The sequence below is a fragment of the Protopterus annectens genome, chromosome 6.part1 (assembly GCF_019279795.1).
Source record: "Protopterus annectens isolate FY-2018-M chromosome 6.part1, PAN1.0, whole genome shotgun sequence".
Lineage (NCBI taxonomy): Eukaryota > Metazoa > Chordata > Ceratodontiformes > Protopteridae > Protopterus > Protopterus annectens.
This window is the reverse complement of record NC_056738.1, coordinates 465,547,423-465,574,680: the sequence shown is the minus strand read 5'-3', so window position 1 is coordinate 465,574,680 and position 27,258 is coordinate 465,547,423. Positions and strand designations below refer to the sequence as shown.

The 27,258-nt window shown below is 40.8% G+C and overlaps 1 protein-coding gene across 1 annotated transcript in view; it reads right to left on the bottom strand.

The window, feature by feature from the left end:
- The window catches only part of KLC2 (kinesin light chain 2), a 1,052,962-nt gene that overhangs the window by 423,211 nt on the left and 602,493 nt on the right, over positions 1 to 27,258 (bottom strand). The window contains exon 5 of the mRNA XM_044075888.1: positions 2,900 to 2,972. Within this exon, the coding sequence (XP_043931823.1) occupies positions 2,900 to 2,972 (73 nt within the window). The remainder of the gene's footprint in view (positions 1 to 2,899; positions 2,973 to 27,258) is intronic.

Sequence of the window (27,258 nt, the reverse complement as noted above, 5' to 3'; positions counted from 1 at the left end):
AATTTATTGAAGACATCACTAAAAACAAAATATAAACTTTGCTACTTATAAAAGCAAACTATCCTGAAACGACGACATGTTTTAGCACAATCCCAAATGCACTGCATTAACTTCTGAGCATGCATCCACAAAAAGAGGAATAAAATATGTAATCATTTTACCTTTTAAAAATACTTCTTGCAAGAGCAGCTAAAATAAACTACAATGCACGGCAGACCCCATGGACCCCTTTTACCTCAAAACAAGAGTAATTTACCCAGCACAAAGATGCAATATACAGGTCCAAGTAAAAGCAGCACATCCATACTCACATTACAAGCAAAGCAGGACATTTTAACCTTATTAAAGACAGCATAAAAAATAAAATGCACACATTTACAACTATAAATGAAAACGATCTTGACACAGCTTCAGCAAGTTGGCAACATGTACCTACTAGAATAATAAATGCACTACGTTAATTATTAACATTCCCCCTCAAAAGGTAGACTTGTACCACATGCACACTGCACACTGACTTGCAAGAACAGGAAAAATTACCCAAACAGTATATCCTAACTTCCTGAAAACAGCATTAAATTGCACACATTTATATACAAAAAAGTGCAAACTATACTTGAACATTTTCTATCTGTAAACAGAAAGTACCCTGAAAAAGTTACGACAACAGAAATACATCACACTACATTTATATTTAAGACTGCCCCCCACCAGACATAAACAAAACTTCTATACACATGGCTCAGCCTTTAATGCTTCCAAATCATACCTCAACAACCATAACAATTATAATTACATATACATACACAGACACACACACACACACACATACACACACACACAACACACACACACACAGGTTTTATACTTTTAAAAACTACTACTCGAAAATCTCAAAATAACCACTGCACAGATGTAAATACTGCATATTGTACCCGCATCTACCTCTAAACATTAAAAACTTAAATTTAAATAAAGCACAATATTCCCATTTTAAACTACTACTTGGAAATCTCAAAATTACCACAGCACAGATTTAAATAATGCATACTACACCCCCATTTACCTCTAAACATTAAAAATGTAAATAAAGCACAATATTCCCATTTTAAATAACTAGAGCCACAAAATGCTATGTACTTACCACTATCACAGTCTTCGCTGGGCTAGCTGGCTTCTTTCCTGCTGGAATGGCTGGCTGGATGACTGGCTCCCTGCCTGCTGGACTGGCTAGCAGGCTCCCTACCTGCAGGAGTGGCTTCCTTGCTGGCTGGCTTCCTTCCTGGCTGGCAAATCTCAGTCCTTAAATTATATCAGCTGTAGAAGCGGTAATACAAAACCACTCTACAGTTGCGACCTTTGTAGGGCTCTACCGAGTCGAATTCCCACCCCCTTCAATCCTTGCAGCCAATTGCTGCATGATTTACACCACCCGGACCTAACACAGAATACCTCTAACTGCAGGTCCGGGTTGGTGACGTGGAAAAAACAGAAGTATTTTTGGCTTTTCCATGGCAATTCAGCATGCATTGGAAAACGGGACTTTCAAAGTCCCACTGCTTGACAATGTGGGCAACGGGATGAGAAGGCTCAACCCATGAGTCTCTCACTGACAACGGGACAGGTGGTAACCGTACTTGGGAGGTTAAATAGACTCCATCTTGTTTCACATCTGTGAGGAAGGATCTCCGTTAGAATGTTCACTCCAGCATTAACAATGACCATCTCACAACTACTCTTAATTCTTTTTAACCTGCTTCAGATGTCCATAATTTTGGGCCCAGGTAGTCAACTTGTCTGTCAAAAAAGACATACATCAGTGGTTTTCCTAATGCTAAATAATTCTATTACATGCACAATGATGTAGACTATGATTGGGATCGTAGTGTCTGCCTTACAATCTTTTAAGTCCGGCCTGATTCATAATATCAAACTACAAATATCAAATTATCCTAAATCACTGTTCTATGCAGGATTTATGTAGTTTAGAGCTTATATACCTGTGGTTCCATATGTATGTGCTGCAGGTTTTTAGGGAATGGGTGTGGGGCAACAGGAATTATGTTAGGGATCTTTCCTTTGATAACTGAAACTGCACTTCAAGTACTTTAGTCTCAGCAGTGAAATGATACAGATGGGGACTGGGAACAGTTTTTCAATCTTGTGATACCGCTTGGCTCATTCGGCAGTGGTTGAGAGGTCTTAACAGCAGTGTGAATTCATTTTTACTTCTGGGGTTGCTGTGTCACTGAGCTAGCCTTATTATTTTCAAATCTGACTCTATTTAACTTTAACTCCAAGTATTTTAGTGTTGGGCCCTACCCCATGATATTTTGTAGTGACTATGTGTAATTTCCCATGATCAATGGGTGGTATGTTTACAATATGTAAAATGCTCCAGTTTTGTTGAACTTATGGACTTCCTGGGGTAAAGCTAAACATGTGCATGTATATTCTCCAGTGCTTCTGCATTTAAGGGGCTTGAACTGGGCTTATATGACAGTTCAAGCCACCGTACAGTTTGTCCACTACATGTGCAATCAATTAGAGCAAACAAACAATGTTTACCATGTGATGGGACAGCATCTACCAACCAGACTCTTCAGCTTGAGAGAAATGAAAGGGTCATAATCTTTGTAGTGGGTAACTGCAGGTGCCAGAGATTACAGGAGTCTAGGATGAAAATGCAAAAAACAACATACCTTACTTAATGGAAATCAAAACCTGAGATTTTGATGAGTACTGTCAGAACACATTTGAGGAAAGCAGCATTTTACCTAGTTCTTCATCACATGGAAACAGCTCATCCAATGAAAAATTACTTCTTATTTGTAAGACATCACAAACAGAGCTCTAACAGGCAATTTTAGAAGACATTCGAGGAAAGCAGCACCTTTACCTTGTCCTTGTTCTTCATCATTAGGAAACAGATCGTCCAAGCTATCTTTGGCTGTCTCCCCACTTTTTTCATCCTGTTACAGAAAAAAGTGGCCTATTACTTACAAACATTCCCCAGAAAATAAGCTACAGTTATATGAAACATACACTCGGTACTCAGGGTTATAATTATGTACATTGGTTCCAACCCATGCATCTCAAAACCCTCCGGAGTCAAAGTACTGCCAACTACTTGTGAAATGACAATGGATCCCAACTACTGCAGGCTACAGGGCAGGGATTCCTCATCAGTGATAATGTTAATGTTTAATGAGTGCAGGGAAAAAACAGCTCTTGTCACTAATGTCTACCAAGTATTATGGCTGTATGCTCTCTAGTCTCTACCATATATGATATAAAAATACTTTCACAGCAAGTTTTTCATTCAAGAAACCATAAACTTTGCTCTCTATTGTACATTCATGTACCAAAGTACTGCTCATCATCTGAATTCAAGTCATACAGTCATATGGCCAACTCCCCTACTGATTTTACTTTCAGACAATGCATATTAGCTTTTTATATTTACTATCAGGAAAATATTTAAAACATTTACTAACCTGGTATTTGAATTTTGTTTATTTGCTAATCTGTTTTAAAGTTAAAAAAGTGAGTAACACTCAAAAGGGTGTCAAATCTCCTGCATAAAAGTACTTAGCACTATGACATGAACATTAAGTCGTTTAATTTACTGAGAAACTCAAGCAGCGATACCAGCAATCCACAATACAGGAAAATATTTTATAAATGGCACTTTTTTTTTTTTTTTTTACTTTATTTGAATATATTAAGAAGCTGTTTTGCTTGTAGTTTGAGATTTGAGGTTTCAACCTTTACTTCCATGTTTATACATATACAGTATTCATATTCTTGTTTAGTTTCTCCTTGGTTCATTGAAAAAAACTTTTGCCAAATGATTTCCAAATTTAAATAAAGTGAAGTTACATGAAGTAAAGCTGAACAGCTGCTCATTTAAAACTTGAGTCTAGACTGCCCTGCTTCCATTCAGCTCTATCCCATCTATTTACATATTACAACACATCATCCTTTCTAACACAGAAATGGCAGTATAAAAGCTTGGGTTGTCAGATCCGACCTTGATGCTTTTTTATGAAGCTGTGGATCCGAGGGTCTGACTCCACCCCCCTACACATAATCACTTCCATTCCACTAAAGTACCTCAAACTGAGTTTGCTGACATAGCTCCATTTATTATCTAGACTAAAAAAAAAAAAACTAAAGCACACAGACTATGGAATACATGAATACCTATAGGAATGTACAGTATGCAGAATTTCACAGACAGGGTCTCAGATGAGGTATATTCAGTCACCAGATGCTATCAGTGACAATAGGGGAAGGGGGAAAAAGGAAGGGATGTTGCCGTAGATGAAAATGAGAACACGGATCCATTGTTATGTCAAGAATCTAGCTTTCGTAATTTGATGTTGTCTATTTTCGTCTGATTCAACTTTTGAAACAGACTCCCGAATTTAGGAAAATCCATATGACATCAAGGAAGGACATTCCTGAGAATGGTGGAGCCAAAAGAATAGCATGATCTGGACTGCATGTCCAGTTTATAATGGGATGCAAAAATATGAACGGTGGACTATGTTGCTAATGCACAAATGTTATCAGTGGGAACTCTCTTCATAATGGTCGTAGAAGTAGCCACTTCTATTACAGAATGAGCTCTTAGTTTTGAAATAAAAAGGCAAGCACAGTTTATTACAAACAAAGGAAATGCATCCTGACAGCTACTTAGAAAGTGTGACTTTTACCCAACTTCGACTTGGAAAAGGATATGAACAGCTAGCTGGTCTGACTTTCAAATTTCCCTAGTCCTACGCAAACAGAATCTGAGCTATCGATGAACATCTCACATGTGTAGCATATACTCCACCATTGTTTGAGAATCTTGGAAAAAAGTCTGGCAAATCAACGGATTTAGATTTGCCTCTGATATCACCTTTGGCAGAATTTGTTCTCAAGGCTACTCTGCCTTTATGAAAAAATAACAAATATGACAGTTTGCAAGACAGTGCTTGTAACTCAAGAAATTTGTCTAGCAGAGGTACTAAAGAGAAATACTTTTCCAGGAAAGAAACTTCATGTCTACTGAAGCCGCTGATTCAAATGGGTTTTCGGTCCAAATAGTGATATCCCATGGAGGAAAGGGGTCTCTGATTGGAGTTTTAATTAAAAAAGTGCTCTTAAGGAAATCTTTAGAAATTCTAAGACAGTCTATGAAGTCTCATTGTGCCATACATGAAAACTTGAGATGGTAGCTATCTATACTTTGATAGCCAAAGAACTGGAACCTTTATGAAAAAGCTCTGACAAAGTCCAGAAATGATGGAAGTGGTGCAGAGAAATGTTCTAATCCCTTAGATGGGGCCAAAAAGAACATTTTCCACTTGCTTTGGTATATCTTTCTGGCGGACTGTTTTGAGATGCAGCAATAATGTGGACAACTGAAAAAGATAGCCTGGCATCTCTGGCTACTGTTAGAATTGGACAAACAAAGCAGTTAACTTCAGGGCTTTTAGATCTGGTAGAGGCAATCAGATGGGTGACTCTGAAGGTCTGAATTCAGATCCAATGCCCATGGAGGATGTTGCAAATGAGAACATAGGAAAGCAACCAAACCTGCCAGGGCAATGAGGATCACTCTGTTCTTGCACCTTCAGGCTTCCTGAATGTATTTTGTTAATAGGGGTATTGCAGGAAAGGCATAGAGGAGACCTGGGAGCCAATTGTGAACTACAACATCGGTCTGTCAGTGACGGTCCCTGTGGAGGGATCAAGACAAAGTAACTGCTGCACTTGTTGTTGAGATGCAAGATGAACGTATCACAGCAAGGTTGGCCACAGTGATTAAAAATCTGTGCTGCCATTGTTTGATTAAGGGACCACTTGTGAGCCAGAAGACTTGACCTGCTCAACTTATCCACTAGAATATTTGACATCCCTAGATATGCATTGCTATCAGAAAGTGATGGGAAGACACTGCCCACTGCCACACTCTCACAGCTTCCTGGCAAACTGGATATGAGCAGGTTCCCCCATTTGTTGATATCCCAGACTACTGCCATGTCTGCCTGAAGAGAAACCACTCCCTTGGTGAAGTAGTCCTAACATGCCTACAATGCCAGGAGGACCACTGTCATCTCTAAGACGTTGATGTGAAGGTTGGCCTCTAGGAGTGACTAAGCACCTTGAATTGCCCTCCCTTCAAAATGCCCCCTACAGACCCCAGAAGGGAGGCATCTGTGGTTACTGCGACCCGGGGTTTGGTGGACAAAAGGTCCATCCTTCTGTCACTGATGAGGAAGTTATCCACCATTTGATATGGTCTCTGCAAATCTGCATGAGGCAAATCCTGGTATGTAGGGCGTGAAGATTTTGTGACTACTGAACTGACAGAATCCACTGGAGTACCTTCATGTGGTACCTTGCAGGTGAACTAACATAATCGTAGAAGCCCTCAAGCCTTGCAAATGAAGGATTAACCTTGCTTGAGGAAACTGATGTTGAATGACCCCAGTGGTCACTAGAGGAACAGAAAGTACTTTGGTGTCTGGGAGCTTGGCAATTAAAAGGACTGTGTTGTGGTGACATGCAATAAACACTACATGCTGACTGGGCAGAGATGAGTTTTGAATGGTATAACTAATTCACAGTTTCTGTACAAGGTGGAACAAGAGATCCCAATGCTGAACCAGGAGATCCCTGGAAGTAGCGGTGAAGAGTCATTTGTCTAGGTAAAAGAAGACCTGGATCCTTTGCAGTTACAGGTGAGCTGCTACTACTGCCATAATTTAAGTGAACACCGACAGAGCTGTGGCGAGACTGAATGGCAGTGCTTTGAACTGTAAAGTATTAGCTCCCAGCCAAAAACAGAGAAATCTCATGGATTGTTTCTCTGTCTTTAAGTGATAGTAGGCATCCTGGAGATCTATAAAGCTCATCCAATCATCCTTCCTCAGAAGAGCCAATATGGACTGCACCATGGCCATCTGGCATTTTGTCCATCTTACGAACTGATTGAGATGACTTGCATTCAAATCGGCCTGAAGTTCTCAGTATTTTTTGGAACTAAAAACAACATGGAATATATTCTGGATTCTAATTAATCTTAGGAACCTGCTGAATGACTCTCTTTTTCTAGTAACTTGAAGACTTCTGTTGCTGCAGACTCCAAGTGGCTGGATGGAATGTCAGAAATGTTTCTCATTTTCTTTGGAGGATAAGAAAAAGGGAATGGAATAGCCTCTGGTGATTATCCTTAGCATAGAGAAATCGTAATATTTTGCCAGGTTTGTGGGTACAAGGAAAAGCTTCCCCAACCACCTCCAGAATGCAGAAGTTGGGTAACTTTTCAGGACTGCTGACAGTGTTTCTTGGTAAAGGGAACAAAAAAACCCAGAATGAGTGGTCCAACTCTGCCCCTAGAGCAGTGTCTATTTGATATGCCTCCCCCTGTGTCCTGGGTGTGTGAAGACCTGTCTCCAGGAGTGTCCTGATGATAACCCTGTGACTTTCTGAACCACATTTTTCTATCTTTTTGTTTCCTAGAAATTGTCCTTTGAGGGGCAGAGAAGCAGATTCCAACAGCAGACAGGGTTTTTCAGTCTTGTTCATTCCTGGTAAGTGTTTTTATGCAGGATGTCTTAAAGCCTTCCATAAAGTTGCAAAGGCGCATGCAAGCATGCAGACGCATGGTTATGCTAGTGCCTGTTGCCCTCGCTGTGCCATAAACTGCAATGGAAATCAGGTGCATGGGCACATTAGGCATAAACTGAAGGGCAGACAGTTGGGAGTCCACTTTTTTCTCAACATCAGCAGGCAAGTTACCCGGGGGGGGGGGGGGGGGGGTTGTCGCACCAAAGGCCTTAAGAAGCACAGTACTGTCTAGTGATGGGGCTTGGATGGACCAACCTCCTCATTGCTTCATCAATTCTAGGATATCACCATAGGTGATATCTTCTTCAGGAGATCTTGGGGAAACATCACCTTCATCCTAATTCTGTGTCTTCTGTAACAAACTCTGGAGAGGAGTCCAGATGTTTCTGGTTACAAATCTGTTTCTTAGGATCCTGTCTTAGGGGAATCTGAAAAGACAGGTCTGAATCAGACTGGGAACTTGACCATCGAGTATCCTTCAGGCCAAATGGACCGACTGTTCCTGTTGATCTGAATAAGCAGAATGAGTTACAAGATCCAAAAGAGGTTGGGACAGGTCCATGCTCAAAGGTGGCACCTGACTCATTGGCCTAGCCAATGCCCTTTTAAATGCCACAAAAGCCGATGCCAAGACCTATCTAGTCATGTGGGTCTGATAATGAATGGCCCTAAAGGCCAAAGTAGGTGAAGTATACAAAATTTTCCCCACACATTTCCATAACACCACTGTCCTTGTCAGAAGGTAAAAGCTTAGAAGCGGATAGCAGTTTGAATGGCCTATTTGTGGACATGGAAACAGCAGCAGGATCAAACAAAGGACTTGTACACAAATACTTATGATCCTCAGGGACTTTATAAAATCTGTCTGGCTTCTTAGAGGCTGGAGGATGAGTGATGCTGCTGCAAAAGTATCCAAAATGTCAGCTAAAACAGGAGGGACTGCATAGGGTCTGGGCAAGTCCATTTGCAAGAGCTCATAATCTCTTTTAAACCTCAGAAACCTGGTCACAGTCCCACTTAGTGTTCCATCATATGGACCACCATATCACCAAAAGATAATTCTTCAAAAGGAGAATCAAGGGACAGTACAGAGGGGAGAGTGGATCTGGCTAGAATATGCCAAAGATTCTTCACCAGAATCCAACTTTTCATTAGAAGAATCAGAAACCCTAGGCCTCTTAAAAGGAGTGGAAGACCAGGGAGCAAAAGAAGGGACAGACAACCCTTGTGGGGGTTTCAGGCCATAAGGGTAATAAACAGCAGCCCCCCCCCCCCCCCGAGTAAAGTCGTGCAATTCTCCATGAGGATCCTTAGCCACAGAAGCCACATGCTTGGTTTTCCATTTCTTTTTTAAAGAAATACCTGCTTTAACAAATATGGGACAGTTCAGACTAGTGCCTACATTTAATGAGGGTATCAGGCACCTTTTCCCTAACTAATGTTTGAGAAATCCCCATAGACAACTCAGATATAATCACCTGTGTTTCACCCTCTACATTTGCACCCGATATATGAATAGCTCTGGTGGATGTGCGGGACTGTGTTGGTCTGGGCATGGCTGAGGAAAATGGCGTCGGCACCAGACGGTCCAGGAGTTCTTCATCCGACCTGAGGGAGATGTCCATTGGAGGTCTATAGACAACACTACACATAAATACAGTATTGTACAACATGTTTACATATTTAAGATATTTATTTTTTATGATGTTAGCATCAAATGATTATATTTAAATATAGCGGAACATTTTTAAAAACAGTTTTTAAGATGTACAGTGTTTTTTTTCTAGGTCATATGGCCTTTTACTGATGGTGTTAAAATGTTTTGGTTAAGTTTTGTATGAGTTTTAGGTTGGTATTTAACTGTTGAAACATTTTAAGGGTTGTAATATTCTTTGTAGTACTAACTAAATGTTAATGTCTATTAACTTAATCAAGTAATTGATCTACTAACAAGCTTTGTATATAAGGATTAAATGGTTTATTGTGATTGACTCTGATGAAGCCCAACAAGATTATGGGTGAAAGCCTTTAGTCTGTTATGTGAATAAAGCTCTGTGCTCTCTGGCAAGCCGTGGAATTTATTTTTAACAGAATACTACAACAGTGATAAGGAAGGGCATCTTACTTCATTCACAGTATGAGTAAATATATAGAATATATTTCCACAAATGGTCGTATTAAACATTTCATAAAAAATACTAAATGTAATAACATTTAAAGCCACTGAGTGGCAGGCTAATCCCTCTTGTTACACTACTATACTGCAAATAAGTCTTTAATTCAAATGAATTACTTAATTCTGAACCACTCAGACTGTCCAATATAAATGGACATAGATTACTGTCATCTACTATTTACACTCCAAATGACAACACTTCCCACAAGCTTTCTTGTAGTAAACTCAAGTAGGTTTGTGGTCTTGTCTCTAGCTGGAAGTATCAGCCTACAAAGAAATCTCTGAACCTTTCACATGCCCAGGTCAGGCCCAAGGCCACTATCTACCAGTGCATATTGCTGCTCAATCCAAGATAAAGACTAAGAAATACCTGAAACAGACTCCACTGTTCTCTATCCATTTGAAGAGGAAGGGTGGTATGGATGCAGCTGGAATTTTCTAGATCATAAATTCAGCACTGGTGAAAACGTGTTTTAGCTGACTAAACACTTTCTGCTGGGTACTGCCGTAATGTCTTCTACTGCTGAACACAGGACACATTTCCCCATCTCATTTACCATCCCAACAAAGCCTTTCTCTCCAGTAATGACAGATGCCTCCCTTATCTGCATTATGTCTCACCTCCTTGGCTGACAAAATGCGACTCAGAAATTTTGCCAGTCTGGCTCAACTCACACTTTTCTGAGTTCAGTACAATACATATTTTCAGGATGCTTTATTCTCATTTTTCCCAACATAAGAATAACATCCTTGTAGCAAACTGCACTTAGAAGCACATTGCAGATCAATAGCATTCACTTCTGGAAGTGTTACGGATTAAATGTAATCTGTAAAGATAATTTGCTGAAAAAATAATGGCCAAAATAAATAAATAATGAAGGCGATGTTATTTAGTAGAACCCTTATCCAACATGATTTCACAAAAGCCCATATTTGTGTCAAGATTTCTTAATATACTGTGCTTCTGCTAGCATTCTCAGTCTCTGTTTCACACAGGTAGAATGCAGTTCTATCCACACACTGCCCCTGTCTGAGACTGGTAAAACTGACAAAGATAAATAATGTGCCAATCTTTGGTACTGGCACCAATCAGTGCTTGAGCACCAATATGCTGCCTCTTCCATGATGGTTATGAAACCTAGGTTCCCAGTGCATGCATATTCCTGATTGCTTCCCCCCATATCTATATAAGGAATACTCAACTTTGTATATTCCTAAGCTAATACATAGTTTTGGGTAAGTGTTCTACGAAGTTTTAGTGTCTGTTATCCAAACCGGATAAAAAGTTCAGGTTCTCCAGACTGGTGTACTATGTCAGTTTCCGAGTATGCAAACACTGCCCCACTGAAAGTTCTATTTTCTGAGTGGCTCACTATCGAGCCCTAGGATGGAAAATGGAATACCACCCTTCAAGACCACTGAAACAGCCTTACAGACTTATGGAAGCTATAAAGATGCTTTATTTACAATGTTAGGTGACTTTTACATCGGTGCCTATGTTATTCTTGAATTTTACTTTATAGTTCCTGAAAAGTTTAACAGACCCACATCCACAGTACCTAGAAACAGGCCTTATTTATTTCAACAGCATGCATCTCTTTTGGCTAACTTTCAGGCTTTACTGTATTACCCCTTCTTTCCACTTAAATGACGCATGTTTTTTGAAGGAGCAATGCAACACTGGGTGGCCAGGCTTTCCACACCTACAAGATTTCTGTTAACACTGCTTTGTGTTGATGACATTGGCCTGGACTATGTCTCTTATTGGTTTCATGGGTTTTGGCTTTAGGAGAAACAGCATCAAACTCTTGCTGGATCTGTAGTTGCAGCAGCATGTCCCTTTAAGTCTTTTTGCTTCCTTTTAACTGACTTCAAATGCCTTTCAGTATTTGCACTGTTTTCCAAGAGTAGATCTCCTCTTTGCTGCACCCCCAAGACCTAGCCCCAAGGGCTCCTTCACCTTCATACAGCTAACCCACTTATGCTGGGAGAGGAGGAGGAGGAGCTGGGTATTCCCAGTCTAGGCAAAGCCCTACAAGCACATTTATTCCTGCTCGAAAATCCCTATCAGCCTTCCTTTTCCAAGCCAGCAGGCCGTTCCTTGGAGGCACCCTACACTTTCTCATTGGGAGCATCACCCTCCAAATTAGTGGCCCCTCCAAGTTTGCAGTTGTTGCTTCCTCACAACAATTTCCCCTCAGCTGAAACTTTTGAATGCACTAACGGCAGTGTAGGCTTGGCCAGCTCAGGTCTGCCTAGTACTCACAGTAGGTGAGACCCATGTGACATGCCACAGCCAATCCCATGCTCCTCGGTCAGCTCCTACAGGCAGCTGAGCCACTAGTTGTATTCAGATCAGCAGCGGTGTAGTCAGAGCTTTCATCCTCTATGCCACAGAACTGACTTTCGAAGTTCAAACCTTGATCCAGCTTCATTCTTTTCGACAACCTAGTATTCATGTACTCTGAAGCCAAAATTATCAAAGGTGAGCCCATCGTGAACTGGACTATAAATGTAATTTTCAGCTAGTGTATGCAAGGCAGTGACAAAAGAGTCGACTCCAATGATCAGCTGTACTCTTTGGTTCAATCTGCTCTCTTGCTTTAAATGACCAACTCAAGGAATGGCAACAGCAACATACAGGTTGAAATGACCCACCTACAATTTGACCTAGCCTGTCATATCCCCACCTGTACTATTAACCTAGGATGGCATCACATTTACATATTACATCATCTGTGGCAATGGGCAATACTGGACTACTACGATGTTTTGTGAGGCCTGACCCCCCAGGCAGACAGATCTCATCTCCTCTGAAAAGGCTGGTATTAACCAATACAATCCACACTGGAGATTATTAATTACTCTTACAAAACAGCTTAGCTATCTTGTAAGTTTGAATTCTTACATTATATACTTTCTAGTATTATGATGTAAAATAGTCCCCATAATAATGCACTTTTTTAATCTTCTTAAAGTGATTTTGTCATGATCACTGTTACATTGCTGCATCTATTCAGTCATGTGCAGTGATGCATTTACTTTGTTCTAATTTAGTAATTATTTGGGCATTTTTTTTTAAATAAAAAGCATTATAAATGTTTTATTAAACCACAGTCCAAATAAATTTAGACTAGTTCATCCTGACATCAGGAGAGAGAGCACTCTCCTTCCAGTCTAAAGACATACTTCACACTTTAACCTCAGTGCCATCACAGTATGAAAGTTTACCTCAACTTCAGTGACATGATCACAGGGAAAAGTGCTATTATAAAAAGTTCTTCCACTAGTACATCAGCTGCAAAATACATTCTCCAATGCTGCAAAAATGTTGTTCGGCACTTTGCGCACCATCTGATGTAGTGCAAATGTAAGACCTGATTTATGGACAAATCACTTTAATATATACTTAATGTGATTTTAACATTTAATTACAGAATGTATACATACGTGTGTCACACAATCCTACTTCATGAAAAGTGAAGAAGAAAAATCAGCTACTGCAGACTAGAATAGCTGGTTCTGCCCAATTAAAGAAGCAAATACCAAGGACTTATTCCTGTTGGAAACTTACTAATCCCATTAAGAAATGGCTCAGCAACAAGGAGTCCTTCATTTATAATCATGGGGTTCAGTATTCTTGACCTTTTAGGGAGCCAGTTCCTGGCCTTAACTGTAACTTAGCAAGTTGCTTGTTTCTGCCTTCCAAGTTGCTGTGTACACTGAAGGTGACCTAATGCAAGAATCCATAGCTATTTCATGGGGTCTGCTTCAGTAGACCGAAATCCCACTTACCCAACTTTCAAAACACCGAGACGAAAAAAGTACAGTTTTGTACCTACCATAAATGTAGATGTTCGAGGATCCACATTGCTGCAGTCCTAACCATTGGGTAGTCCGCTGTCCAGTCGGCCCGAATACCAAAGTACATGGCTGACGTCGGTCAAGGCGCATTAGACTGATGTCAGGACGTCAGGGTACTAATGCGCATGACCGACGTCATATCCTCAGTCTTTTCTTGCCCCAGATGTCAGAAGATCCTAAAAAGACAAGGCCCACACCAAAAACACCAAAAAGCCCTGCACCAAACATATGTACAATATATACAAGATTACAAGAATATAGCCTAACCCACACCACCACCCCTAAACACAGAGGGGAAGGAGGGAGGGTAAATTGGACTGCAGCAATGTGGATCCTCGAACATCTACATTTATGGTAGGTACAAAACTGTACTATGTTCTTCATTCCACATTGCTGCAGTCCTAACCATTGGGTAGAATCCCAAAGCAGAGGTAAGGAGGCTGGCAAATCATAAGGAAGCAGGAGCTGTCAACATGCCTTGCAAAATAGCTGTGGCAAAACCAGCCCTAGATTTAGAGTAGAGAGGAAGGTGGTAATGCTTAGAGAAAGTATGCACTGAACTCCAAGTAGCTGCCTCCAAAATATCCTTAGTTGCCACCCCTTAGAAATGCTGTTGAAGTGGCAGTAGCCCTAGTGGAATGAGGCCTAATCCCAGCTGGAATCTCCTTGCCATGATGGGAATAACAAAATGAAATGCAAAACCCAATCCACTTAGAAATAGTTTGCTTAGACACAGGCTTACCCTGAGAACTCAAAGCAAAAGAAACAAACAACTGCTGAGACTGCCTGAAATCCTTAGTCCTGCTTAAATAATAACGCAACTGCCTATGTACATCTAAAGTGTGCAAAATCTTTTCCCCCTTATTTTGGGGATCTGCATAGAAAGTAGGCAAATGAATAGTTTGGTTTAAAGCCACACTAGAAACCACCTTAGGCATAAAGGAAGGATTAGTACGTAATGATACCCTATCCTTATGGAAAATCAAAAGGGGCTCTACTGCCATAAGGGCCTGCAATTCAGAAACCCTTCTTGCAGAAGTAATAGCCAACAAAAAAGCAGTCTTCCATGACAAGTATTTCAATTCAGCAGTAGCCGCAGGCTCAAAAGGTTGTAGAGTAAGTTTCTCCAACACAAAATTGAGATCCCAAGCAGGAGTAGGAGCTCTACGTGGGGGTCTTATATTCTTTGCCCCTCTAAGAAACTGCTTGAACAAAGGATGCGAAAACAATGGTGGGTCACAATCATAGTGAGCTGAAATTGCTGCAGCATGAATTTTAATGGAAGAGAAAGACAAACCTTTGTCCAGTAACTCAGTAAGATATTGAAGAGCCACACTCAAATTAGGCTCAGAAATCTCCAAATTCCTTGCTGCACTCCAAAATAAAAATCTCTTCCACTTTCCTTGTACTAGGTCTTCTGGCTTCCATAATCACATTTAAAACTTGTTGAGGAAGTTGAGACCTGCTGTGTTTCAAAACAGAATATGCCAGGCTGTTAGATGAAGAGAGTGAAGCTTGACATTGAGCAGGCGACCGTCCTTCTGAGATAACAGGTGTGGAATCAAAGGTAAAGGCCATGGAGGCTTCCTTACCAGACTCCTTAGTAGTGGGTACCAGTGTTGCCGAGGCCAATCTGGAGCTATTAAAATCATCCTTGGCTTGTCTTGTCTGACCTTTAGGAGCACCTTTGGGAGAAGAGGCAGAGGTGGAAAGGCATACACATGAAGATTTTTCCAACTGAAAGAAAGAGCATCCACTTTCCAAGCTGTGTGATGAAACCCTTTGTGCAAAACTTTGGCAGCTGGTGGTTTAGTGGAGAAGCGAACAGATCTATGTCTGGAGTTCCCCATGACACTGTCAATTTCTGAAATACATGAAGATCCAGTTTCCACTCGTGGGGATCCATGATTTGTCTGCTTAACACATCTGCTAAGGAGTTCTGTGCTCCGGCAGAAACCTTGCCTGAAGAGTTAGTTGCAAGCTGAGCGCAGTCTCCCATAAAATCATTGCTTGCCTGCATAGAGGATAAGAATATGTTCCCCTTGTTTGTTGATGTACCACATGACAGTTGTGTTGTCTGTTAGAATCAACACCTGCCCTGGAAGAAGTAACTCCTTGAAAGCCATTAATGCAAACTGGACTGCTAACATCTCCTTCATGTTGATATGTAGATGCTGTAGTCTGGCAGGCCACTTGTCTTGTATCCACTTTCCATTTAGATGAGCTCCCAAGCAATGTCCGAGGCATCTGTCGTTAAAATCTGACTCGCCTCTGGCCGGGTCACAGAGAGTCCCTTGTTTAGGTGACATTCCTGAGCCCACCACAAAAATTCTTTTTGAATGCAAGGTATTATTTGAATGACAGTGTCCAAATCCTGGCAGTGCTGTGTCCATACATTTTGAGATACCATTGCAGCTTCCTCATATGCAGTTTGGCATTGGGAAGCACCAGAATACAAGATGCCATGAACCCTAAGGCTTGAAGGACTGTCCTTGCAGTCAGCCCGGACTGAAGAGATAGCTGATGGAAGTAACTGGAAAGATTCTTTTGTTTGTCCGGGGTTAAAAGGCCATCTGGGCTGCTGTATTCAGTCTCACACCCAGAAAGCACATGTCTTGAGAGGGTACTAGACTGGACTTTATTTCGTTCACAGAATACCCTAGGCATCTTAGCACTGCTATGACATATTCCAAATGCTGTAGAAGGTCTTCCTTTTCTTGAGCCAGAATCAGGCAGTCGTCCAAGTAAGGATAGATTTGAATTCCTTTTAGCCTGAAGTAAGCTATCACTGGAGCCAGAACCTTTGTGAATACTCTGGGCAGTAGATAAGCCAAAGGGCAATGCAGAGAACTGATAATGAGAATTTCCAGCTCGAAAACGCAGATACTTTCTGCAACTTAGTCTTATAGGCACATGAAGGTAAGCTTCCTTGAGATCTAAAGTTACCATCCAGTGATCTTTGCCCAGCAGAGGTAAAAGTTGTTGTAACGTCAACATTTTGAACTTGGGAATGTCCAGATAAGTGTTGAGGATAGATAAATCCAAAATTGGTCTCCACGTGTTCCCCTTCTTTGGTACTAGGAACAGGCGAGAATAAAATCCTAGGCCCCTTTCTGGTACAGGGACTGGCTGAATGGCCCCTATTTGGAGTAACAGAGAAATTTGCTTGTGAGCCTCTTTCCTTTGTGGAGGAGGAACGTCTGGCATGCCTTTGAAAGGGGCAAGGTATGGAAATAAAACCTGTAACCGTGGTGAATGATATCCAAAACCCATCTGTCTTGAGTAATTAAATCCCAATTTTCTTTGAAAAGAGACAGTCTTCCTCCCAAAGGGCTGCCAGACGAGAATGTACTGGCAGCTGAAAAGGCAGGTCATTGGGTCTGTTTACGAAAGGACTGACCCCTGCCCTCACCAGAAATCTGAGCAGGAGAACTCCTGTTCTAGGCCTAAAAGAACCTTGAGCTCTGCCCCTACCACGCCTAGACCTACCCCTAGACTGGGAATCATAAGCAGGATATGTCCATCCCTTAGTAGGCCAATTTCTGCTAAACTTGGAGGTTGCACCTGCAAAAAATCTTTAACAGTCTGCATAGACTTAGCCTTGTCCTCCATTTTCTTTAAAACTGCTTCCACAGGCGAACCAAACAACACATCAGACTGTAAAGGAGCATCCAAAATCCTTGTCTTAACATGCTCAGCTAAATTCTGATCCCTCAACCAGGCGTGCCTGCGAAGAACAGAACCAGTGGCAGCCACCCTCGAGGAGGCCTGCACAGCATCAAAACCACATTGCAAGGAATGCTTACCCACTTGTTCAGACACATGAACTAAATCCTGCAACTCTTTACACTCAATACCTTCCGCCAGAGCATCCACCTTAGATTTCAATTGTGAAAGGAGATCATTTTGATATTTTAGCATGTGAAACTGACAATTCAACGCCCTCATGGCTAAAGTGGAAGAAGTATACACTTTCTTTCCCCATCTATCCAAAGCCCTTGCCTCTTTATCAGGAGGAACAGGATTTTTAACAACAGAGGCCTTAACACCTTTAGGCCCCTGAGAAACAGTTTCCGGTCTGCCCTAGGACTCTTAAAAGATACTTATGAGCTTCAGGCACCCTATAGTACCTATCAGGTTTAACAGGGGCAGGAGGCAAAGAATCAGGGTTCAGGGAAGCCTCTGCAAAACATCTTCCACCACATTCAAAACAGGAGGTATAGCTAAGGGCCTATGCTGGGGTAAAAACAAGAATTCCCTAAGCCTCTTCCTGGAATCAGAGAAATCTTGGCCTTCCCATTTAAAATGCTCCCTCATGGAATGCAGAGTCTCTGAAAATGAAAAATCCTCAGGAGGAGAAGCTGAAGGAGTGGAATCATCCACATCAGAATCAGAATAAGGAGGATACTCCTGCAAGTCTTCAGTCAAAGACTCAGAAGCCTCTGAACACTGCTCAAAACTCTCAAACTCAGGCTCCACCCTAGGCCTCTTATCAGGAGGCATAGAACCCTAATCATAGTAATCAAATCCTCTGCCATTTTAAGCATATGTTTCTTAGGCACAGAACCTGAAGTGCTAGGAGAAGCCCCACTGAAGCTAAACCTGGCCTACCTCTCAAAGAAGTCTTGGAAACAGAAGGAGAGGCTCTAACCACCTTAGGAAGAGAGGGAAGTACAGCTACCTGAGAAGCCCCTCAGCCTGGCCTACCTCCTGAGAGGGCACATCCTGTAACAGTAAAGTCTCTGCCTGAAACTCCAAAGAAACTCCTGGCAAAACCTCCGGCTCCACTGAGTTTTCTAAAGAACCGACGTCCGGGACTGCCGGTTCTTCAACTCTAGGCTTTGCTGCTTTGTCCTTGCGCTTTTGACGAAGCGGCGCCGGAGCATCCGACGGCATTTTATAATTACAACGCTTTCCAAACACTAACCTGGCACAGTCTAACCTTCTCTTAATAGTGCGTTTGTTAAATCTAGCACAAGAGCGGCATCCAACAACGCCGTGCTCAGGCCCTAAACAAGGTATACACAAAGTATGGTAATCCCTATGAGGTATCTGTTTCCCACAAGAAATACAGTTATTCACTTTTTCTGACATCCGGTTAAATACTGAGGCAAGAAAAACCAAAATGTTCTCAACGGGGTACTTAGCCAACTTTGATTCGGTCTGAAACTCCGACTTCAGAAAATTTCAGAACGCCAACCTGCACTCGCAAAACTGCTTCTGCATCGGACCATGCGGCAAAAAAGACTGAGGATATGACGTCGGTCATGCGCATTAGTACCCTGACGTCCTGACATCAGTCTAATGCGCCTTGACCGACGTCAGCCATATACTTTGGTATTCGGGCCGACTGGACAGCGGACTACCCAATGGTTAGGACTGCAGCAATGTGGAATGAAGAACATCCTGAAACTCCAGAAGACCAACCACTCAGGACACTGACAGATCACTATAGGTAAGTAACCACTTGGCCAGCATGTTTGACCTTTGCCCCTTACCTCCACGGTAGTGCAATCTCGAATTTGGTATATTTAGCTGGGGGGAGTGTAGCCACCCACATGGATGGGTTTTCTTTGCTTTGGTGTTGGTGTGTCTGCAGGGTTGGGTAAGCAGTTACTTTACCCGTAGTGATCTATCAGTGTTCCGAGCAGTCTTCTGGAGTTTCGGGTTTTTCGTCTCGGTGTTTTGAAAGACGGATAAGTGGGATTTTGGTCTACTGAAGTACACCCATTTCATGGCATGGGTAATGAAGTTTAGCTACAAGAATCTTCGAGCAAGTGCAAAATCTTTCAGATTTTGCTCCTGCTGCAACATTCTTATGAAACACCATGTTATGTCTTACCTTAAAAGAATAAAAGACAATTATGAGAAGCTTGGAAAGCTTCTGCAGTCTTGACAGAAACCATCTCGTTGCAAACAGCAGACCTGAGGTAAAGTGGGAGAGCTGATACTACTAGTGAGTTTTTGTAACAGCAAAGAATGGCAAGGGAAATGCTCTGGTTCACTATCCATAAACATGGAACTTGTACTGTTCATTCGTTTTACAGCAGTCCACTGTTCAATGGTCATCTATGTGCTCAGCTGCTAGAAATGTCTGTACTATGGAAATGGTGTGCAGCTGTTAATGGAAGCTACAAGGCATTCAACATCTGTTCAGAACAGGAGGTGTGCGGATTCAGCATACCACGGGAATTATGCAGTTAGACACCTGGCCAACTGTTACTTATCCATGCCACTTTTTAATTACCTTGACACAGCTCCTCCGTTACCATCCTAATGAGAAATAGATATGTTAACTTGTAAAACAAGTAATCCCAACAAATGTAAAGTCCCTTGTTCATGTTTCTCAACAATGAGGTAACCCTCAGTACTGGACCCACTCTTCTTACTGCTATATTTTGGAACTAGAACACACAAGACACAAAACAGAATTCCAAAATTCCAAAACCCTAACTAAGGAGACAGCATGTGTAAATGATACCAATCAACTATAATTAACTAATTGACTGGTATAGGTTACAATTTTTCATATTTTGCTTTATTTTGGTCTCATATTAGATGCTTTACAATAAAGGTGAAGGAGTAAGAAGTTCCACTTGGTCACGTTTCATTGTAATTTTATTTACACACCCTGTCTCCTTAGCCGGGGTTTCGGAATTTGAGTTCACTACTATATTTTCTCCTCTGGGGTTGCCTGGATATGGATGTGACATTCAAAAGAACGGCATCTTAATTTTTAGGGGCAACACCAATCATTTGGCGATAACTTATAAACTAGATAACACCTCAACAGGGAAAGCAATGTTAATGTATTCCTGTATGTTATGAAAAAAACCTTGGACGTGCCATTCCTGTCACAAAACTGAACCAAAAAACTAAAAATTACTTTGACTAAATCCACATGTTGAAACAAATAAACCCATATAATAACACTGCCTGAAACAAACACAAATGAACCTTAAAAAAGCAAAAAAAGCAATTTTGTAATGAGAAAGGTATGCCCCACTACACCTGAAACTGCTCACCCACGCCCCCCTAACTTTACATATGCTAAGTCCACAGTCAACCAACTACAGGCATGTCAACAACTCCACAACTTGTGCCAGTGATTAATGTTGCAACTTCTTTTCACACTACTAGCTATTCTGTGATTAGAGACACAGATACTCTACTACAGACCACTTTTGATAACTCTGCTTTTACAAGACAAAGCATTTAATGAAAACTGTTTTTAATTCTAGCCTTTAAACAAACTGCTCCTCAGAAAAACATTTTTATCTCATTAAAAGTATACACAATCAATGTGTAGTCTTTTAAATATTGTGAGATTTTGCTTGACCCCTTAACTCTTACGATTGTTTTACAAAACATCCTCAATCTAATATAAATAAGCAATCTCAGGCAAGCATAGCTAAACCACTGGTGCTAAGGCTACCTGCGGTTTACGCACATACTCCTCAATAAAAGTAATGTCTGGAATAATGCTAAACATGACTTAAATTTACCAGAAACAGACTGGAATAATATTGATTCAATAACATCAGTAAGGAAATTATTCACAACATATATTCAGGAACAGCAATTGCTTCAGATTGTAAAAAAAAACCTACCAGGGGATGGAATATACTGGACATTGTTTGTGTTCCTGAAGAAATTACTGTTCAAGTCAAGTTTTATCACTGTTGATGTACAGTGATCATGGGGTTATAAAGGTTAATTTGTTGCTAGATATTTCTCCCAAATTGAAATCTAAACCAATACACAGAAGGTTAATTACAGATTATATGGAAGCAAAACAGTCACCATATGTAAGACTAACTGGAGTGAAATGTTCAGTGGAAAAACTGCTGATGGAATGTGGAAAGGTTTGAAAGAGAAATTGAGTGCAAAAAAATCAAAAAAAATGTTTAACATCAGGATCTAGGCATACAATGTCAGGGGGATACATTTCCGTAAGAACAAGATACCTGATTAAGGTGAGATCTTTCAGATCTAACGTTTTCATCTGAGGTAGTCTACAGTCTCTATGCAGATGACCTGAAATTGGGTAAACTGATTATGTGTTACAGATAAGGCACGTCTGCAAAATAACTTGACTAAATTTACCTATTTGGGCACAGGAGAATAATATGCTGATAAATACAGCAATAACTTAGCATATGAGATTTGGGAGACCAACTGAAAGGTGAATATTTAATACAACACAGTGACTGAAACGATTTAAGGACCTGGGTATATGGGTAGATCCAGCTATGAGTTTTTCTAATCACATCATTCAATTGGTTAATGATAGCTATAGAACTATAGGTTGTATAAAGATTTATAAAGTCTAGGAAACCCAAAATGATGAAGTTACTGTTTGTAGTTACATGAGACCCAAAATTGAGATAGGAATAACAATATGGAAACCCTAAAAGAAAACAAACATAAGTAAACTGGACAGAGTGCAGCGGAAATGTACCAAGGGCATCCATAGATGTGAAAATTTAAGTTATTATGAAAGACCACAACTTCTGAACTTGTACAGTGTCGCCTGCAGATATCTAACAGGAGATCTTATTCAAGTACACAGGGCATTTAGAGACAACTACATCTGGGAATGTTTAGGGTTATCAAAACGTACAACAGAATCAGACAACCTACATAGCAGACTCTATATAATCTATATTCTATAGGTAGAAACAGGAGCAATGTGGAAGAAAGATACCCAGACAGTTCCAATAGTAGTAGGAGCAATGGGTCCTATAAAAAGGAATCTACCGTATTTAGATATGTTACCAATACATGTCACCCCGTACGACTTGCAGGAGGAGTCATTACAGGACAGAATGCGAGCGCTGCGAAGAGCACTTTTGGCTGACATCAAAGATTGAAACAATACTAATTTCATGAACTTTAATCGTGCTTTGACTTAGGAATGGGGTCCATTCCTGTCATACTATTAGAAACCCAAAAGAGTTGGAGAAATTAAAAAAGATTCTATAGGAATGAGAAGTGTACTAATTGGTTCTCTGACATAGTAGCTGATGCATGGAACTGACTACCAAATTACATTAAAGCAAGTACTAGTTTATATATTTTAAGGAAGGCCTGGACACTTCTTATGGAAACAAGTGTTTTGGTATATTGGCAGGCTAGAACGGCATTAATGCCCATGCTTAAAATATTTGTATGTATGAATGCATGTATGATATTCATTAACCACTGAGCACCACTACACCATGTTCCTAAAGTGTATCCTAGCTCCCCATCAAACTGAACGCAGATTTAATGATCTTTTTACATTATTTATAAATTTGCTGCTTACAATTCCTGATATTTCATGGCCACTCGGGTCACTAGAGTACCTACAAAACTCCTTAGATCTTCACAAATCAGGACAAAACTGCCATGGCATTACTTAATACAAAGCAGGAGCTCAAGCTTTCACCACCTCTGGTCCAGGATGGAGAATGAGCTTCTCCTAAAACTGAAATTACCTACATCCCTAACTTTTATTAACTTTCATAAACTTTCTCTGAGAATATGAATTGGAAGCTTTTAGATGTATATGTATCAAAAGAACTGCCACCTAAATATTCCACTACCTATGAAATCCCTATGAGAGTAGACATTCTGGTTATGGCACTACCTTTATGAACGTCATTTAACAGATTTGTGGATGGTTCCTCTGCCTTAAACTTTTTGTGACAAACCTATCAGTGTTATTTAACAAATACACTCTCTTGCTTATATATTTTTTTCTTGTTGATAACCTTGAAACAGGCATCTTCTCATCTCCATTTCATGGTAGTCAATAGGCTTACTGCATGGCTGATGCAAATTCTAAACTATCAGCAGTCTAGCTTGCAGTACAACATTTCCACCTCTCAAGTCAAACATTGTCGAGGTACTGTGTTTATCACACCTTACCAAAGGACAAACTTACTATGATTTAGAAGTACAAGCATTTACACACAGGTAGCTTGCCATACAGTACACCCTGCCTATATTTAGACACTTTCTGAGGAAACCCCTACTCAGTATGACAGGTGGATGCCAGATGCGCATGAACCCTTGACACCTTTTCTCTAAGAACTTTTTAAGTGATTTCATACTACACTTAATGGTTCACAACTTAAAATAAGCACAATAAGGACTGTTAGGCACTTTGTGCTCCTGGCCCTGGTAAAACATAGTGACTTGCTTTCCATACTCTAAGCAAACATTTGCCTTAGCCACAGACATCTAGCAGCAATACAGGAAAAAAGTTCCCCAATGGGATACTTTGCTATAGAGTTCTGTCTCTGGCTTTGGAATTATCAGTCTTCATTATGAAGGCTGAATCAGGCTATGGCAGTATAAAGAACTGCTAAAAGGGTGCCAGCTGATGAACCCTACACCTCGACAAGATGATCTTGGAGGTCAGGGTACTCAATGGGCCTACGGGAGGGGATAAAATCTTTGGTATATGGGTTGGTCAAGGGCTTCCACAGCAGGAAATCCCAATGAGTTACTATTTTAACAGTTACACACGATGAACATAATCTGTTTAGAGTGGAACTGGAATTAACTGGTTTATACTGCAACTGGCTATGAATAAGAGAAGTCTGAAGAGTTGAAAAAAAAGTACCAGGAATGATCCAGAAATGAAAACGTCCAAAGAAGTTGCTATGAAATGCTGGCTGGTTGACGGACTGTCATGGGGAAACAAACAAAATGATGCTCTTTATTTAAAGAAGAGCTTAGCTTTATGCACTTGTTTCTCAAAAAAGATGAAATAAATTACTTTACTTTTCTCAAAATGATTTGGAAAGAGAATGCTTGTTTGCTCATTTAGTCAGAAATGTTCCACAAACAGAGCACATAGTCCAGACCTATCCTGTGTGCAGTGCTCATCAAAAACCAATGTAAACAAAGCACTCTTGTCTTTATTTACTTCCAAGTAGACAGCAGAATAAGATACAGACAGATTTGTTTTGGTGTAAAGAAAGTATGTGTATGTGATCTGCATTTTTTTTTTTCAAAATTTCTAGAAGTTGTGAAGGTACCTGCCTGGTAATACTAGAAAAGGTGTATTATACTGAAAGCTATTTCCCAAGACATGGTATTATGTTGTGTTAGATAATAATCCTTGGTGCGTTAGCACTGGGAAAAGAAAATTAAGCTTACAGTACTGCCGCAGAAATATACAGTGTAACTGTTAAGCAGATATGGAGTACAAACTACAGAACACTTGCAAAAACTGCACAGTATTAACAGTGACAGTCTAGGTAGCAACAACTGTCACTTTGCATCAATGAAATGTACAACTCTACTGCAAGGAATTGGTCTAGTGCCTCCTCCTCAGGCTGAAATCATCTGTCACCAAGACTGCAGATGGCGAAGTACTGAGAACAAACAAAAGACATTTTTCAGTACAAGTCTCAAAGTAACAGAGACAAAAAGGCCATCTATAACTCTGGGATATTTTTATGGCCAGTTCTGCATGCTTAGCAAACAAGTACCTTCAGAAATGTAAAAGGAAAGAAAATCTGGCAGAACTTCAGCCAGAATTGTCACTAGAGGCACCCAGAAAACAGTTACAAGGTTTATCTTAAGTTACAATTACGAATGACAAGCTTGTGTCCCCTACAACAAAGTGCCTGAAATACGGAAGACATGTAAAAAAGCTAGACTGAAATTGTGAAAGCTTATGAACTGTAATAACTGAAATGCAGCAATGGGAAGTTCAGTAATGTTGCACTTAAAATGCTGCTAGAAAATATAAAGACAATGATTATCAGTTTATGCCATAAAGCAAGGTTAAATCTACAATCGGAGTTCAAACAGTAGCTCAGTCACCAGAAAAAATAGCTAAGGAAGGGTGGGAGTTGGGTACTTGATATCAGCTTGGCCATGGGGGGGGGGTCATTGAAATTGTTGACTGTCCGACACTTTTTAAGTGGATGCTTGGCATCAACATGGATCGGCCAGGAACCAGGGAAATGGGCTTGGGGTTCCAAAGCTGGTGACAAGAGCTCTCCCTAGAGGCCCTCAGAGTAGCTGAGTTTTCATATCAGCCATCAGATGGTTGGGGCTAATTAAAAATTCTCCATCTATCTGACTTAGTGAGAGCGTCGGACTTAGCCATACCAAGTCAGAAGAAGTGGAAGCAACTGTGGCAGAGGCAGGACCAGGACTAGGTATTGGTGGCTTTCCCCTGTGGGTCCCTTGGGCTGATGGTCCAAATGTTCCACTGATTTGGTGCATCTGCAGAAGGCTAATAGCACTTAGATGGCTGTGACACCAAGCAGTCTTTGTGCCTGCCTGGAAGATCTTGCCCCCTCTGTTAGCCCTTGCTCAAGACAGTGACCACTTTACCAATTACAACGAATGAAAGGGTTAAGAACAACAAGAAGGGTATTGATGGTCAGCATTTATAGAGCTGTTGTTGTTGTCTTTCGGCTTTTCCCAGTTAGGGGTCGCCACAGCGGAACTCCGGTCCACTAATGATTGGCAGTAGATTTTTATGTGCCGAGTTGCTGGCCCTGACGCACAACCTTCAACGAAGGTATGCCCATTCACACATCTCCACACAGAAGACGCTCTAGCTGAGAATCAAACAGGACAACGTCTTACTGTGAGGCGACAACGCTACTGCAGCACCACCACCGCAGTGGTCAGCATTTATAGAGCAAAAGGCACAAATTATGAAAAAAAGAAGTTATTTCCTACCATAACATTCCATCTGTGCTGTCGATCTTCACTAATCCTTGACTGTGGGCTTGGTTCTTAGTCTCGGAACCGACTAAGGCATCTATTTCAGCTAGCACCTTCCAAACTCTTTAGCAAGGCTTTTACCCATAATGCTTTTCTCAAAATTATCTCTGATTGAGTTTGCCTAAATTAGTGGCAGACAAATAGCAAATAATAAGAAAAGCCCAGATATGTGTCCCTAATATGAAGCCAGTCCTGGGAGAATTCAATCCACTAAGAGTCTCAGGCTGGGAGACGGAGGGAGGGGATGTCAAGGATTAGTGAAGATCGACAACATAGATGAACATTATGGTAAGACATAACTTCTTTACCTGATGTGGTCAATCTTCACATAATCCTCGACTGTGGGACAGAGTCCCCATCTATTTAAATTTTGGGAGGTCTCATGGAAGAATATTCCTTAGCAGCATCGAACCGAATGATGTCCTTCCCCTAGAGACCTGATCCAATTTGTAATGAGTGATAAAGGTATGAGGCAAAGCCCAAGAGGCTGCTGCACAAACGTCATCTAAAGAGGCTCTGGCATGAAAAACTGCAGCAGTTGCCACCGCTCTAATTGAATGGGTCTTTAATGGGCGCAAAACGTGGTGCCTTCGACTGACAAATAAATGTAATACAGTCTCTAAGCCATTTTGTCAAGGTAACCTTTGAAACTGGATTACCTAAAGAAAGAGAGAAAAAGGCAACAAACGATTGGTTAGAGTTTCTGAAATCTCTTGTTCTGTGAAGATAAAAACATAGCTGTCTGTGGACGTCTAACAAATGAAGACTCCCCTTTACTGCAAAATTAGGGAAAAATAGGGTCTATATTATTTCTTCGACAGCTTAGGTTGTCGAATGCTTAATGAGCATGT